A 17,391-nucleotide genomic window follows, 5' to 3' on the forward strand; every position below is an offset into this window, starting at 1 on the left:
CTTCAAGGGTAAATACTAAAAAAAAATCCATTTTTCAAAAAACATTGAATAAGAACAAGGTGTTATCTCCTATAGGCTTACTCTGAATTTCTTTTACTTTATTCCCTATTTTCATTTATGACTTCCATTTCCACCATCATTTACATCTGCTTTCATCTGAAAACTATAATCTATTCATTCATTTCTATCATACTTTGTCGCTGTCTCCCACATTAGTGAGGTAGCGCAAGGAAACAGACGAAAGAATGGCCCAACCCACCCCCATACACATGTATATACATACGTCCACACACGCAAATATACATACCTATTCATTTCAATGTAAAAATATATATACGTACACGGACATATATATACATGTACATAATTCATACTTGCTGCCTTTATTCATTCCCATCGCCACCCCACCACACGTAATGAAACCCCCCTCCCCCGGCACACGCGTGAGGTAGCACTAGGAAAAGACAACAAAGGCCACATTCGTTCACACTCAGTCTCTATGTCATTTATAATGCACCAAAACCACAGCTCCCTTTCCACATCCAGGCCCGACAAAACTTTCCATGGTTTACCCCAGACGCTTCACATGCCCTGATTCAATCCACTGACAGCATGTCAACCCCAGTATACCACATCGTTCCAATTCACTCTTTTCCTTGCATGCCCTTCAACCTCCAGCATGCTCAGGCCCGATCACTCAATATCTTTTTCACTCCATTCTTCCACCTCCAATTCAGTCTCCCACTTCTCCTCGTTCCCTCCACCTCTGACACATATATCCTCTTGGTCAATCTTTCCTCACTCAATCTCTCCATGTGACCAAACCATTTCAAAACACCCTCTTCTGCTCTCTTAACCCCACTCTTTATTTCCACACATCTCTCTTACCCTTACATTACCTACTCGATCAAACCACATCACACCACATATTGTCCTCAAACATCTCATTTCCAGCACATCCACCCTCCTGCGCACAACTCTATCCATAGCCCATGCCTCACAACCATACAACATTGTTGGAACTACTATTCCTTCAAACATATCCATTTTTGCTTTGTCGCTGTTTCCCGCATTCGCGAGGTAGCGAAAGGAAACAAACGAAAGAATGGCCCAACCCACCTAAATACACATGTATATACATACATGTCCACACACACAAATATACATACCTATACATCTCAACGTACACATATATATATACACACACAGACATATACATATATACTTCTTTCTTTCATACTATTCGCCATTTCCCGCATTAGCGAGGTAGCGTTAAGAACAGAGGACTGGGCCTTTGAGGGAATACATACATATATACACATGTATAGGGGATAGGGGAGAAAGAATACTTCCCACGTATTCCCTGCGTGTCGTAGAAGGCGACTAAAAGGGGAGGGAGCGGGGGGGCTGGAAATCCTCCCCTCTCGTTTTTTTTTTTCCAAAAAGACGGAACGGAGAAGGGGGCCAGGTGAGGATATTCCCTCAAAGGCCCAGTCCTCTGTTCTTAACGCTACCTCGCTAACGCAGGAAATGGCGAATAGTTTGAAAGAAAGAAAAACACACATGTACATAATTCATACTGTCTGCCTTTATTCATTCCCATCGCCACCTCACCACACATGAAATAACAACCCCCTCCCCCCTCATGTGTGCGAGGTAGTGCTAGGAAAAGAAAACAAAGGCCACATTCGTTCACACTCAGTCTCTAGCTGTCATGTAATAATGCACCAAAACCACAGCTCCCTTTCTACATCCAGGCCCCACAGAACTTTCCATGGTTTACCCCAGATGCTTCACATGCCCTGGTTTAATCCAATGACAGCATGTCGACCCCAGTATACCACATCGTTCCAATTCACTCTATTCCTTGCACGCCTTTCACCCTCCTGCATGTTCAGGCCCCGATCACTCAAAATCTTTTTCACTCCATCTTTCCACCTCCAATTTGGTCTCCCACTTCTCAGCATATACATACATATACATACACAGACGTAGACACTACAACATACATACACATTTACATATTCATACTTGCTTGCCTTCATCCACTCCTGTCGCTACCCCACCCCACAAGAAAACAGCATTGCTATCCCCTGCTTCAGAGAGGTAGCGCCAGGAATACAGACAAAAAAAGCCACATTCTTTCACACAGTCTCTAGCTGTCAAGTGTAATGCATACAGATATATACATATATACACATGTACTTGTTCACCAAATGGCATCCTAGCTACGTCTCTTCGATGTGTATCAACTGATTTATTTTTCTTTCTTGTATCTCCCCTGATGATGTGATTATTACACGAAAGTGCACTTGGGAACTTATTGTATTTCATTTTCCCAGTGGACTCATAGGAATACACATGTACATATTTTTTATTTTATTTTTATATTTTGCTTTGTCGCTGTCTCCCGCGTTTGCGAGGTAGCGCAAGGAAACAGACGAAAGAAATGGCCCAACCCACCCCCATACACATGTATATACATACACGTCCACACATGCAAATATACATACCTATACATCTCAATGTACACATATATATATATACACACAGACACATACATATATACCCATGCACACAATTCACACTGTCTGCCTTTATTCATTCCCATCGCCACCTCGCCACACATGGAATACCATCCCCCTCCCCCCTCATGTGTGCGAGGTAGCGCTAGGAAAAGACAACAAAGGCCCCATTCGTTCACACTCAGTCTCCAGCTGTCATGCAATAATGCCCGAAACCACAGCTCCCTTTCCACATCCAGGCCCCACACAACTTTCCATGGTTTACCCCAGACGCTTCACATGCCCTGATTCAATCCACTGACAGCATGTCAACCCCAGTATACCACATCGATCCAATTCACTCTATTCCTTGCCCTCCTTTCACCCTCCTGCATCTTCAGGCCCCTATCACTCAAAATCTTTTTCACTCCATCTTTCCACCTCCAATTTGGTCTCCCTCTTCTCCTCGTTCCCTCCACCTCCGACACATATATCCTCTTGGTCAATCTTTCCTCACTCATTCTCTCCATGTGCCCAAACCATTTCAAAACACCCTCTTCTGCTCTCTCAACCACGCTCTCTTTATTTCCACACATCTCTCTTACCCTTACATTACTTACTCGATCAAACCACCTCACACCACACATTGTCCTCAAACATCTCATTTCCAGCACATCGACCCTCCTGCGCACAACTCTATCCATAGCCCACGCCTCGCAACCATACAACATTGTTGGAACCTATTCCTTCAAACATACACATTTTTGCTTTCCGAGATAATGTTCTCGACTTCCACACATTCTTCAAGGCTCCCAGGATTTTCGCCCCCTCCCCCACCCTATGATTCACTTCTGCTTCCATGGTTCCATCCGCTGCCAGATCCACTCCCAGATATCTAAAACACTTTACTTCCTCCATTTTTCTCCATTCAAACTTACCTTCCAATTGACTTGACCCTCAACCCTACTGTACCTAATAACCTTGCTCTTATTCACATTTACTCTTAACTTTCTTCTTCCACACACTTTACCAAACTCAGTCACCAGCTTCTGCAGTTTCTCACATGAATCAGCCACCAGCGCTGTATCATCAGCGAACAACAACTGACTCACTTCCCAAGCTCTCTCATCCACAACAGACTTCATACTTGCCCCTCTTTCCAAAACTCTTGCATTCACCTCCCTAACAACCCCATCCATAAACAAATTAAACAACCATGGAGACATCACACACCCCTGCCACAAACCTACATTCACTGAGAACCAATCACTTTCCTCTCTTCCTACACGTACACATGCCTTACATCCTCGATAAAAACTTTTCACTGCTTCTAACAACTTGCCTCCCACACCATATATTCTTAATACCTTCCACAGAGCATCTCTATCAACTCTATCATATGCCTTCTCCAGATCCATAAATGCTACATACAAATCCATTTGCTTTTCTAAGTATTTCTCACATACATTCTTCAAAGCAAACACCTGATCCACACATCCTCTACCACTTCTGAAACCACACTGCTCTTCCCCAATCTGATGCTCTGTACATGCCTTCACCCTCTCAATCAATACCCTCCCATATAATTTACCAGGAATACTCAACAAACTTATACCTCTGTAATTTGAGCACTCACTCTTATCCCCTTTGCCTTTGTACAATGGCACTATGCACGCATTCCGCCAATCCTCAGGCACCTCACCATGAGTCATATATACATTAAATAACCTTACCAACCAGTCAACAATACAGTCACCCCCTTTTTTAATAAATTCCACTGCAATACCATCCAAACCTGCTGCCTTGCCGGCTTTCATCTTCCGCAAAGCTTTTACTACCTCTTCTCTGTTTACCAAATCATTTTCCCTAACCCTCGCACTTTGCACACCACCTCGACCAAAACACCCTATATCTGCCACTCTATCATCAAACACATTCAACAAACCTTCAAAATACTCACTCCATCTCCTTCTCACATCACCAATACTTGTTATCACCTCCCCATTTGTGCCCTTCACTGAAGTTCCCATATGTATATATATATATACATATGAAAAATGTAAGAAATAATTTAGAAAACTGAAACTTCTAGCTTGAAATGAAATGAAAAATGAATGTCACATAATGGTTCAACCTCTGGCTATGGAAAAGGGAAATGTATAATTTATTTACACAAACGTCAATAGTAGTTTTCATCATTTCAACCACTGTATCATACTACCTGGTCCACTTCTCTTATCATGAAACTGGAATATTGGCTTATGATGTTTCTCAATTGTCTTCATTACACAAAGTACAACCATATCTTGGATACATGAGGGTAGGTAGTTGGTCATCCGCCATAATAAAGCCTTGACAGACTAAAAGTTTATCTGGACCTCAACTTTTCCAGTACATTCATGAAAAACACCTTTTTGCTTTCCATCTCTATCACTTTGAAAAAAAAATGCTCCCTTTGTTCACATTTCAATGAAAGAATAAGCTTCAATGTCTAAGCTACATTCTTTTCCAATTTCACATCTTTCTTTTTCTTTTAAACTATTCGCCATTTCCCGCGTTAGCAAGGTAGCGTTAAGAACAGAGGACTGGGCCTTTTTTGGAATATCCTCACCTGGCCCCACTCTGTTCCTTCTTTTGGAAAAAAAAAAGAAAAAAGAGTTCACATATTTGTACATATTCCTGGTACCACCCTGCCCCAAAGGAAACAGCATTGCCACCCCGTGTATCAGCAGGGATGGTAGAGGAACATAAAGAGAATAAATGTAGTACGACTGATAAAGAAAATGTTATGGGCAGGGTTAGTGAAAGCAAGAGTCTAGACATGTAAAATCAAATGGTACAAAAAAGGAGAGTAATAAGTCTTTTCGAGAAAGCTTCCCATATGAGTATAAGAGTTGATGTAACACTTGCATATCAAGTAAACTTACCCTACAACCATTAAGTGTACAGGAAACCATAAAGTGAACATCGCAAATAAATAAAAAAAAAAAAAAAAGCTAGGAGGAAACGAAAAACAAAATAAACACCAAAATTTGTGGAATGGTATGGTAATACTAACTTCTGTGAAGCATTTGAATAGCAAAATTAAAGAAAAACTTACCTTGCTTGGGTAAATTTCCCAAAAGCATAATTGTGAACGTATGAGGCATATGCCAAATCTTCATGTGCAATAGCTACATGTAAGTTGATTCCTCCAAACACACTCTGACGAACATCTAATGCAGTCTGAAACACAAAGTATACACTGGTTGTGACTTCTGAATCTTAAATCCTTTCAAAAATATTCACCTCTGTTTATATCTAACATGCTGTCTCTGATTAACAATCAAGATGTTGCATGAAAATTCTTCTCCATTCATCTGTTTCCTCCGACATAATTCTAAGAATTCTTCCATATCTATACTCCTCTTAACCACACTCCCTCATTTCATCTTTCTGCCAAAATCTTTGTCTCCCCATTATTCTTCTTCTTCTTTCACATACACTTTCTTTATCATCCTTCAACATACACTTATTTCCTTATGCCCAAACCACCTCAGCACTCTCTTCTTTTGCTATCACTCCTTTCTCCATTTAACACCACAGGAAGACAATTTCATTTCTTATTCAATCCATGCTACTTCCTGATTCAGTACATGAATATGATGAAATAAACCTTTCACAAAGCTCTGCAACACAAAAACACTCATGCCTGAACCCATAATAGTCTTCCTAAAACTGCCATTAATAAACTAATCTCTTTCATCTCCCTTTCCAGTATCTCAACATCCATTCTTCCATCTTCAGCTGGACCCCATACAAACACCCACTAACACCTCCCTTACAGCTCTTTTGACTGAAAACTAATTGAAGACATATCACCAACACATAAGTTCCAATTTTTCTACCTCTTCCTCATACTATTACTTGGTTTTCTAGCATTAACAGATTGCTTTACCATGAAGTGAATATATCCATGTTATAAAGTGGAAATCAGGCATATATATCGTTTATCTATTACTATCTTTCATTTCTTAGGTGCCTCAGTCTTGGTATAAATGTCTGAGATAATGGAAAATCATTGTCAAAACACTTCCTTCTGTTCATCATTGATGTTTTTTCACATAATTGGCATTAATTTTGATAAAAGCAAAACGAAAGTGCAATGTACTACATAAAAGATATAGGCAAACTGCTATAAACAGAAATCAAAGTCATAAATATAACTACCATGACTAACTGCCTCTATCTTAATTCTTTCTTTCATACTATTCGCCATCTCCCGCGTTAGCAAGGTAGCGTTAAGAACAGAGGACTGGGCCTCTGAGGGAATATCCTCACCTGGCCTCATTCTCTGTTCCGTCTTTTGGAAAATTAAAAAAAAACGAGAGGGGAGGATTTCCAGCCTCCCGCTCCCTCCCCTTTTAGTCGCCTTCTACGACACGCAGATAAGGATATGATAAAGTTTATAATCACTACTACCTATGTATTTTATGTTGGAGGTTCCAGTATGGACAAAAGTCTACATCAAAGAGATTTTAACTGAAATGTAAAGAGGGTTAATGAAAGGGAGAGAGAGGAGTTAAAATATTTAAGAATTTACAAAAAAAATCTAAATATAGTTAAGAAGCACAACACTTAAATTTACAAGCAATAGCTTACCTGATACACTTCAACGCCTTGACTAATAGCATCCACATTAAGAAGATAGAAACCGTAGTCGATAAGTGTATCAGCATACTTCGGATGTTTGTCACCAAACACTTCAGTGGCAATCATTACAGCCTTTGAAAAAATTGATGTTTCATATAAACATTTTCATCAGTGATGATAAAAGGTGACACAGCATGAATCTTTTCCTGTAAATACAGATGCATGGATCTTAGGATTGGCATATCTTAGTATCAATGACTCTGGCTTATGAGAATTCCTAATTCAAGAAATCATCCCTCCAGATATGATACAAGGTTTCCTCTATAAAATACACACTACTGTAATAAATATGAAATGAAAATCTGTGACTTCATACATACCTTTGGTTCTATCTTTACTGGACCCAAAAGTATGACTTTACAATGCTGTCCATACTGCTAATAAATGATAAATAATGATACTCCAATGGAATACTTTTTAGTTTGTCATTCCGTAAGCTTATACCAGTCATTACCTAACATCATTTCCATAACAAATGAAACTGTCCAAGCTATATTTTCACACTCTTATACATATCAACATTTTCTAATTCTTAACTCCTTAACTAACCTTTTTAAACTCCTCCACATGGGCTGACCATTATCATGAAAAAGTATGAGAGATTCAACTTTATGTGCAACAACGAAAATCCTTTAATCATTAACATTCAAGTGTACTTCATGAATAGTTTTTTCAATTTCAGCACTTTACAATTTCACTGTCATGAATCTTCCACAAATACATAATCTTAAAATCAAAAACTAATACTTCCATGCAGAGTGTGGAAGATACTCCATTCTTGAGATTATCTGACTGCCACTGAGGATACAGTTTTTATCTGCAGCATACTTCAAGGGTAAATACTAAAAAAAAATCCATTTTTCAAAAAACATTGAATAAGAACAAGGATGTTATCTCCTATAGGCTTACTCTGAATTTCTTTTACTTTATTCCCTATTTTCATTTATGACTTCCATTTCCACCATCATTTACATCTGCTTTCATCTGAAACTATAATCTATTCATTCATTTCTATCATACTTTGTCGCTGTCTCCCACATTAGTGAGGTAGCGCAAGGAAACAGACGAAAGAATGGTCCAACCCACCCACATACACAGTATATAAATACACGTCCACACACACATATACATACCTATTCATTTCAATGTAAAAATATATATACGTACACGGACATATATATACATGTACATAATTCATACTTGCTGCCTTTATTCATTCCCATCGCCACCCCACCACACGTAATGAAACCCCCCTCCCCCGGCACACGCGTGAGGTAGCACTAGGAAAAGACAACAAAGGCCACATTCGTTCACACTCAGTCTCTATGTCATTTATAATGCACCAAAACCACAGCTCCCTTTCCACATCCAGGCCCGACAAAACTTTCCATGGTTTACCCCAGACACTTCACATGCCCTGGTTCAATCCATTGGCAGCACATCGACCCCGGTATACCACATCGTTCCAATTCACTCTTTTCCTTGCATGCCCTTCAACCTCCAGCATGCTCAGGCCCCGATCACTCAATATCTTTTTCACTCCATTCTTCCACCTCCAATTCAGTCTCCCACTTCTCCTCATTCCCTCCACCTCTGACACACATATCCTCTTTGTCAGTCTTTCCTCACTCAGTCTCTCCATGTGACCAAACCACTTCAATACACCCTCTTCTCTCTTGACCACATTCTTTGTATCAACACACATCTCTCTTACCCTTTCATTACTTATTTGATCAAACCATCTCACACCACATATTGTCCTCAAACATTTCATTTCCAATACATCCACCCTCCTGTGCACAACCCTATCTATAGCCCATGCCTCGCAACCATATAACACTGTTGGAACCACTATTCCTTCAAACATACACATTTTTGCTTTCCAAGATAATGCTCTCACCTTCCACACATTCTTCAATGCTCCCAGAACCTTCGCCCCCTCCCCAACCCTGTGACTCACTTCCGCTTCCATGGTTCCATCCAATGCCAAATCCACTCCCAGATATCTAAAACACTTCACTTCCTCCAGTTTTTCTCCATTCAAACTTAGCTCACAACTGACTTGTCCCTCAACCCCACTGTACCTAATAACCTTGCTCTTATTCACATTTACTGTCAGCTTTCTTCTTTCACACACTTTACCAAACTCAGTCACCAGCTTCTGCAGTTTCTCACCCAAATCAGCCACCAGTGCTGTATCATCAGCAAACAACTGACTCACTTCCCAAACCCTCTCATCCACAACAGAATACATACTTGCCCCTCCCTCCAAAACTCTTGCATTCACCTCCCTAACAACCCCATCCATAAACAAATTAAACAACCATGGAGACATCATGCACTCCCTACTGCAAACCAATATTCACTGGGAACCAATCACTTTCCTCTCTTCCTACTCATACACATGCCTTACAACCTCAATAAAAACTTTTCAATGCTTCTAGCAACTTGCCTCCTACACCATATACTCTTAATACCTTCCACAGAGCATCTCTATCAACTCTATCATATGTCTCATCCAGATCCATAAATGCTACATACAAATCCATTTGTTTTTCTAGGTATTTCTCACATACATTCTTCAAAGCAAACACCTGATCCACACATCCTTTACCACTTCTGAAACCACACTGCTCTCCCCCAATCTGATGCTCTGTACATGCCTTAACTCTCTCAATCAATACCCTCCAATATAATTTCACAGGAATACTCAACAAACTTATACCTATTATATAAGAACTTATCTGATCTAAGATGCATGTACAATCACAGACACAACTATCTTTCCTGATTTTGGCAAAAACTTAACAGAATGGTTGAGCCAACCTACAGACATGTCTGTGACAGTTATGTGCAGGTGGCAGACCTGGTACCCATGAAACAAGTTACATATGGTACAAGTACAGTGAAACAGTTCACTCAAGCTTTGGTAACCATACCGCCAACATGAACCACTCGGCAATAAATCACATTACATAAAACTATCAAGTGTTAATGTAACATGTGAATGAAGACTGCAAGTCATTTCAACATCTCACATGTAGACACCTTTCAGATTTATGATTATCCTTAAAAATAAGTTGTTCCATAATAAATATTGCTCAGCAGTCAGGTTTCCAAATCATAAATGGTGATCATGCTTGAACGTTTCAAAACATCATCCATATGGGAACCCGAAACTTCCAACTAATCAGGTATACCAACCAACCACATGTTGTCACTAGTTGAGCCTCAGAATGTTCAATAGGTTTAACTAATAATTGGACAAAACAGGGAAGACAGATGCATCTTAGATTGTACATACTATCATGTGACACAGGTTAAAACATCTTTTTCTGTGCTACATACTTTTGATGATGAAATATCTTTAATTCCCACCTGTTTTATAAGCAACCCAGCCTTCTTAAATTCCCGTTTCAAGACACATGCTTTAGCTGACTGTCTCAATACATCTATGAGAGGTGGTTTCAGAAAATTGGGAACTAATGCTTGTAAGGCTTTAACACTCCAGCTGTATGCCTGAAAGAAGAAAATTGTGTCATGTTAAACTATGGGGATATGTGGATAAAAGACATGTTCCAAAACGAAAATTGCATCATGTTAGAGTGTGGGAATTTATGGTCAAAAGATGAGTTCCAAAATGAGAAGGGCTTAGAATGGGTTGAAATTAACTGCTTGTGGCTTAAAACTAGCAATGCAAGAACATTTGCCTCTTCCCCTGATGTTCAGTGACAAACACCATTTTACTTCTCTGTGGTTGACACATTGAACTGCCTGCAGGTACAGACTAATTTTTATGAGTAAATGTGACAATAGTCCAGTGAATTTCAAAATCAACTTCATGTGTGGTGAGCTAGGTCTTAATATTGAGACAGTTGAGTTGACATAATTAGGTTTGACTTCCCCTTTTACGGGATATGTGTTGCTGAATACCTAAAGAGATCACATGCATGGGTCTCCACTGTTCAATGTCAAGTGTAGAAAAGTACCTATCAATCAAAAGTGAATCACTGACACAAGAGAAAACCAAGTATTATGTGAAAAAGGAGGAAAGACTAACAAATACTAAAACAAGGATATACATGAATAAAAAGGCTGCCAAAAATTTCGAGGGCACTCTGTTGTGCAAGAAAATGAGAAAAAAGATAAGAAACAGACAACAAATACACAACTAAAAGATGGACTTACACAGCTTTGAAGAATAAATCCTATATTATCACACAAAAAGTGAAAAGATAATCAAACTTCTTGCCTGAAATGCTCTATCTAACATTATCAAAGGTTGAAAAAAAATCTGTGAATATCATGAATAATGAAAAGAATACATATATCAGAGATAACACTATGGCCATGAGGTGTGTGTGTGTGTGTGTGTGTGATAAAAGATAAGTGCCTAAAGACAAAATCATTACTAAGGTCATTCCAATCAAAACTGATTTCAAATGAAGTTTAAGACTAAAGAATATCAAAATCTAAAGGATTGGAAGAACAAGAGGAAATGAGCACATCAAAATAAAATATATTGATAACAAATTTACCCCCTTTTCATGCAAAGTTTTATTCAGAATAGCAACAGAAGACACGGAAAACAAGATGAAAGCTACCAGATGAGACTTACCTCTGCATAGTTAGACCTAAGCATGTAAAGTGTGGAAAACTCTGAGTAAAGAGAGGCAAGATTGGGTGATACTCCTGCCTGTTGTAGCTGCTTTACTAGGTGCATTGCTTGATTGTATGTCCGCTCTGCCTCCTCAAATCTACAGTATCCATTCTGGACATGAAGGAGTCTGCAAGGAAGCTCTTGGTGTATTAATGTTTCTCTCAGAGGTCTAAATGGAAGACGAAATGTTTTTCCTAATACACCAGCAGCCTATCTTGGTTAAGGAAGATTTTCCCATTATAAGAATAAGGTGGATCTCAGTAACATCAATTACCATAATCATAGTGATGTACATCCTTTCCACATAAAAATGTATGCAACTACGATTCTGACAATCTCATATAACACGTTCTGCATATCAGTTCTACATACATAATGTTTAATTCCAACTATTTACTGTTATCATGGGTCCAATACAGGATACTTTTTTCTTAAAACATGAAAATGATTTAAAATACTTCATGTACTCCCTCCACCCATCATTCATTCCCTTTTCCAGTACCTTAATTACAACACACAAGAATCCACACCTGTGGCAGCACTCTAGAGCCCGAGTCATTTGTTGTGGCTCAGTGGACTCAGCAAGGAGAGCCTGGCAGGAGGTCAAGATGTTCTCAGCATCAGGAAGCCAGCCAGCCTCAGCAAGGAATGCTGAGACAGCCAAGCCCTGCAACACTAAGTTGTCTACTAGCTGGAAAAATAAAGATATCATCAGATACAATCTACTTATTATCTATGCAACATGCTTTCTTCAATTTCACATAATCAAATATTCATCCTGAACATACAATAAAAATAACACAACTGCAACAAAATTCTTTATAATGGAGGACAATCATGCAAAATTCTGTGAAGGAAGATCTTCAAAAATTTTGTACTATTTCCACCATCCACTTGTTTTTCCTTTTATGCTGGAAGTGGACACAAGAGTCTGATACTCAAGTCACATGTTCCTGTTTAAAATGATAAGATGTTTCAAAACAATGTATGAAAGGAAGTTCACTGCTCAGTAAAGATTTAACACTTCCCAACAAGATGATTTTATTCATGATGCAAATCACCAGCTTCTAATATCATATCTCAGGAATTTACAAAATCCATTCATTTTCTACTATTTCCTTCCTAATTTACTTAAGTAAGAACACACTACTCCAATTATGAGTTCCCAAACTTACATTCTTGGTATGCAAACATGGGAAGCTTTCCAAATCCAATCATGAATGTGCTGAGACCCATTCTTAATTCAAACCATGACATCCTACTAAAGGCAATGAAAAGTACTGTCTGCCAAAACCTGCTTCCTACATAAGCATTATCATCTATCATCCCTGTTTTCCTAAGGGAAATTTCACAAAGGGAGTGTTTAATATACCCATAAAGGAAGCCTAGCGGGGATGGCTCTTTAGTATGGGGACATCATACCTTTCATATTTCAAACATGGGTACATATCAATGTTTTAAATATAAAAAAAAAAGTTAACATCCATGCAGACACGCCTTTGATGTAAGTGAATCATCAGCTGTATGGTAAAACAGTTAAGTCTGACTAGAGAGATGCTATGAAGAGTCATGCTGCTTCACTCAACACTCATACAATTATTACTAAATCAAAATCCAGACCTTCTTCATATATTCTCCAGACCACTGGGACCATTCTTCAGAAATGTTTTTGGAGAGGTGTCATATCATATATCGAATAGAAGTTTTATCAATTCTAAGGGCCTATAATTTTACATTTAGAGTATCAAATCTAAAATAAAAATGTTTATTCACAAAAACACCTGTGGATAAAAGATTATTGTTCTCATGAATATTAATCATCTTTTGAAATATTTCATTCAAAAATAAGTCATAATCAACATCAACTAGCAATCCAAGGCTATCTTAATAATTTCCGGTCTGAATAGTAAATCGTGCTAAACTCAGATTCAATCAGACTTGTACACATCCAAACAAATCCTGGTGACTGCAAGGCAAGATCTTCATCTGGATATTTGACTCTACATGTGATATACAATTTACCAAGATCCTGTAATTATGCTAAACATAGTATGACCTCCCCAGAGAGGACCTAAAGACTTTTACTACAACCTAATGAGAGCATGAATCCAGAGAGAACAGATTATCATTGCAAACAGGAGTTTGGGAACTATAAAGATTTCATGAACTCAGTGTAAACTTCCGAAATACCGAGGAAGTGGAATCAAGAAAAACCTATTTGTGAGCTTTGAATAATCCTTAGCTTACCTGATGGTCTAAGGTTGAGTCTTGTTTACATCTCTCAACATAAGCTTGGGATAATGTTGACGATATTTTGGTACTGTGATCCCCCAGTGCCTGATCCATCAAGGCCTAATGGCAAAATTGAGTAACGTTATCAATCAATCACTATGACGTGATTTTTTTTAACTTACCAGTAGATCAGTTAGCTTACATACAATAAAACATCACCATGAATAATGTCTTCTCTCTCTCTTTCAAATTTATTCTTGCTTACATTTACATACTTATTGTTCTCAGGGTCACTGTCAAAAATTTCTAGCATTTACTGATTTCGAGTTAATGAAAAGTTTTTATATCAAGTAAGATTAACGCTGGTGATGATCAGAATGCGAGTTTTAAGCTAATATCATGGAACCACAAATTCTTGGTTCCCTGGGCCCTTTAACCCCATAGTGTTACAAATAATTTTGAGTCTAGTAATTTGAAAGTGCTTTTGAAACTGCATTATGAATTTTATGGCGTACTTGAAAGCAGTGGTGCAGAAGGTGCCTCTTATCCACAACTTTAAGCATCCGTGTGAGCACATCCAGGTCACACAACTCTCCACGTAGCTCGGCCAAGCATCCATATTTATAGAGCTGTAGAAAAAACTTATTTAGAAGCATACCTTGAAAGAATTGATTAAGAGCATGATCAATACCTATACAGACTTTCCAAAACGTGACTGCTAGTCTACTGACAGATACTAAACCATACCGCAGAGATGAAAGCACAATAAAACATTGCAACCATACCAAACATATATATAGCTACTTTACAAATAGTTCTAATCATACTGCCCTGAAATGTCTTTACGAGGGGGCTCCAACTTCAAGGATAAATTCCAATCAGAAGGATGTGATGCATTCCTCTGGAGCGAAAGTTCCACTGACAATGAAACAACACTGCCAAAGGTACATCTTCACTTGAAGCATAACAATACACACACACACACACACACACACAGACACACACACAACCATATTTATTTCATACTAGTTTGCTATTACCCACATTGCATAGTAGAGACACAAAGAGACAGAAAACAGCATGATTTTCACCAAGCCATTCTAGCTGTCATGTATACTGCAGCCCCAGTAACCTTTCTGTGGTTTCCCCTAACCGCTTCACAGACCCTGGTTCAAACCAATCAGAAGGAAGTGATGCATTCCTCTGGAGCGAAAGTTCCACTGACAATGAAACAACACTGCCAAAGGTACATCTTCACTTGAAGCATAACAATACACACACACATACACACACACACACACACACACACACACACAACCATATTTATTTCATACTAGTTTGCTATTACCCACATTGCATAGTAGAGACACAAAGAGACAGAAAACAGCATGATTTTCACCAAGCCATTCTAGCTGTCATGTATACTGCAGCCCCAGTAACCTTTCTGTGGTTTCCCCTAACCGCTTCACAGACCCTGGTTCAAACCACTGACAACATCTTAACCCCTGTATGCTACACCATTCCAATTCATTCTATCCCATGCAGGTTTCTTTCATCCTCCTGCAGGTCATGGCCTCAATACTTAGAGATTCTTTTTTTAGTCAATTGCTCTTCACACAACCTCTTCATATGTCCAGACCATTTCATCACAACTTGCCAACTCCCTCAATCATGCTTAGCTTTCTACCACACCTCTCTCATACACTAACATTTCTAATTCAGTCACACCACATATAGTTCTCTAACTTTCACTTCCAGCACATTTACCCTCTTCCATTCTTTTGTCTTCAGAGCCCACGACACAATTACTTTAGGAATAATTCAACTGCAGTCCCATCCACTCCTGCTGTCGTGCTACATTTCATCTCATGCAAGGTTTTCACCACCTTCTCTTTACCCCAAACTATGCACTATGACTTACTCTGTATACTTCCATGTCCCAAACATCATATATCTGCCACCCTATAATCTAACACACTTGACATCATTTCATCTTTACCTCTTCCTTGACTGTTACCAATTTCCCATCTGCTCCCCCCAGTGATAGCCCCATTTGTTCCCTTGTTCCCCTTATGCAATTCACCTCCTTCCAAAACATATTCTTGTATCCTTGAAGTTTACCATTCCTCTCACCCAACCTCTAAAGTGCCTTATTTTTCAGCCCCAACGATATCCTCTTGACTTCCTCCTGCTCTCTCTTGTACATCTCCCAGTCACCCATACACATCTCATATCTCTTTCACTAGCAACTTCCTGATCCCACAACTCAGAAACCTCAAAATCCCACATCCCACTTTCCCCAAGCCACACACTTCACCCACACATTAGCACCACTGTTCATCCTCCCCACAAGCAGCCATTCCAAACAGTCCCAAGCAGCTCATCTAATTAATATTGGTATATTTGTATCATACATCTCAGTAAACATCAAATACCTGCCGGCAAACCATCGGAAAATTAAAAAAACACTAACCTATCCTAAAAATAATGATGTCCAGTGAATTCAGCATAAAAACATGCTTTAAAAGAGATAAATCTAGAAAGTCAATTCATCTGCCAGCACTTATTCAATTTTGGTCTAAATCTCAGCTGCAGGGGTAGGTTAGGTGAAGTTCTCAAAGGTTTTGTTGAATTTTAGAAGACATTAAGCCCTATTTACATTAATCAACACCAAATTTTCCCTGATATATACAACCTTCACCAATATTATATAATATGTCTAATGTGCTCCAAATCACACTCCGTGGCAAGTACTCTATTCACGAAACAACACACTACATTTGTGGAAGATTATCACTCTATATCCAAGTCCTGTTTCAGGGTGTAGCCTAGACTGGTAATTTTTTAAATACACAATATCAGCATATTAGTTCATAACCTACCAGTACTACAACATAACAAGTACGTCAATTCTTTTTAGCAAAATAACCATCACACAAATCACAAACAGTCTCTATTCCCACTTCCCTTAAGTATACTATCCAGCTTTACCAGATGTAGTCTGCTTATTCATACTTATTCTAAATCTTTAATAAAACAGACTTCAGAATCAACGACTAGCTACACAAAGCCAACAAGAAAAGAATCGGTCATAGTGTTTAATCACTATCCCTTTGAAAATGAAAAATGAGGATTGTCATAAATTACAAAGCTAACTCTTACAATGTCACTATTTATTAATGGATGAATGAGTCCATGGCTTGTGCTCAACTCTTGAACCTTTGCGAACCAACCTGTCTTATTATAACTGCAATTTCCTAGGCTTTTTAATGTCATGATATATATTACCTACATATACTACTT

The 17,391-nt window shown here is 38.7% G+C and overlaps 1 protein-coding gene across 1 annotated transcript in view; it reads right to left on the reverse strand.

Annotated features, from left to right (window-relative positions):
* Positions 1-17,391, reverse strand: part of Pat1 (Protein interacting with APP tail-1) — a 42,732-nt gene that overhangs the window by 24,843 nt on the left and 498 nt on the right. The window contains exons 2-8 of the mRNA XM_071680268.1: positions 14,604-14,717; positions 14,104-14,208; positions 12,387-12,547; positions 11,815-11,983; positions 10,575-10,715; positions 7,146-7,268; positions 5,605-5,729 (exon numbers count right to left, since the gene is read on the reverse strand). Coding sequence (XP_071536369.1) covers positions 5,605-5,729; positions 7,146-7,268; positions 10,575-10,715; positions 11,815-11,983; positions 12,387-12,547; positions 14,104-14,208; positions 14,604-14,717 — 938 coding nt within the window. The remainder of the gene's footprint in view (positions 1-5,604; positions 5,730-7,145; positions 7,269-10,574; positions 10,716-11,814; positions 11,984-12,386; positions 12,548-14,103; positions 14,209-14,603; positions 14,718-17,391) is intronic.

Source organism: Panulirus ornatus, chromosome 31, assembly GCF_036320965.1.
Source record: "Panulirus ornatus isolate Po-2019 chromosome 31, ASM3632096v1, whole genome shotgun sequence".
Taxonomy (NCBI): domain Eukaryota; kingdom Metazoa; phylum Arthropoda; class Malacostraca; order Decapoda; family Palinuridae; genus Panulirus; species Panulirus ornatus.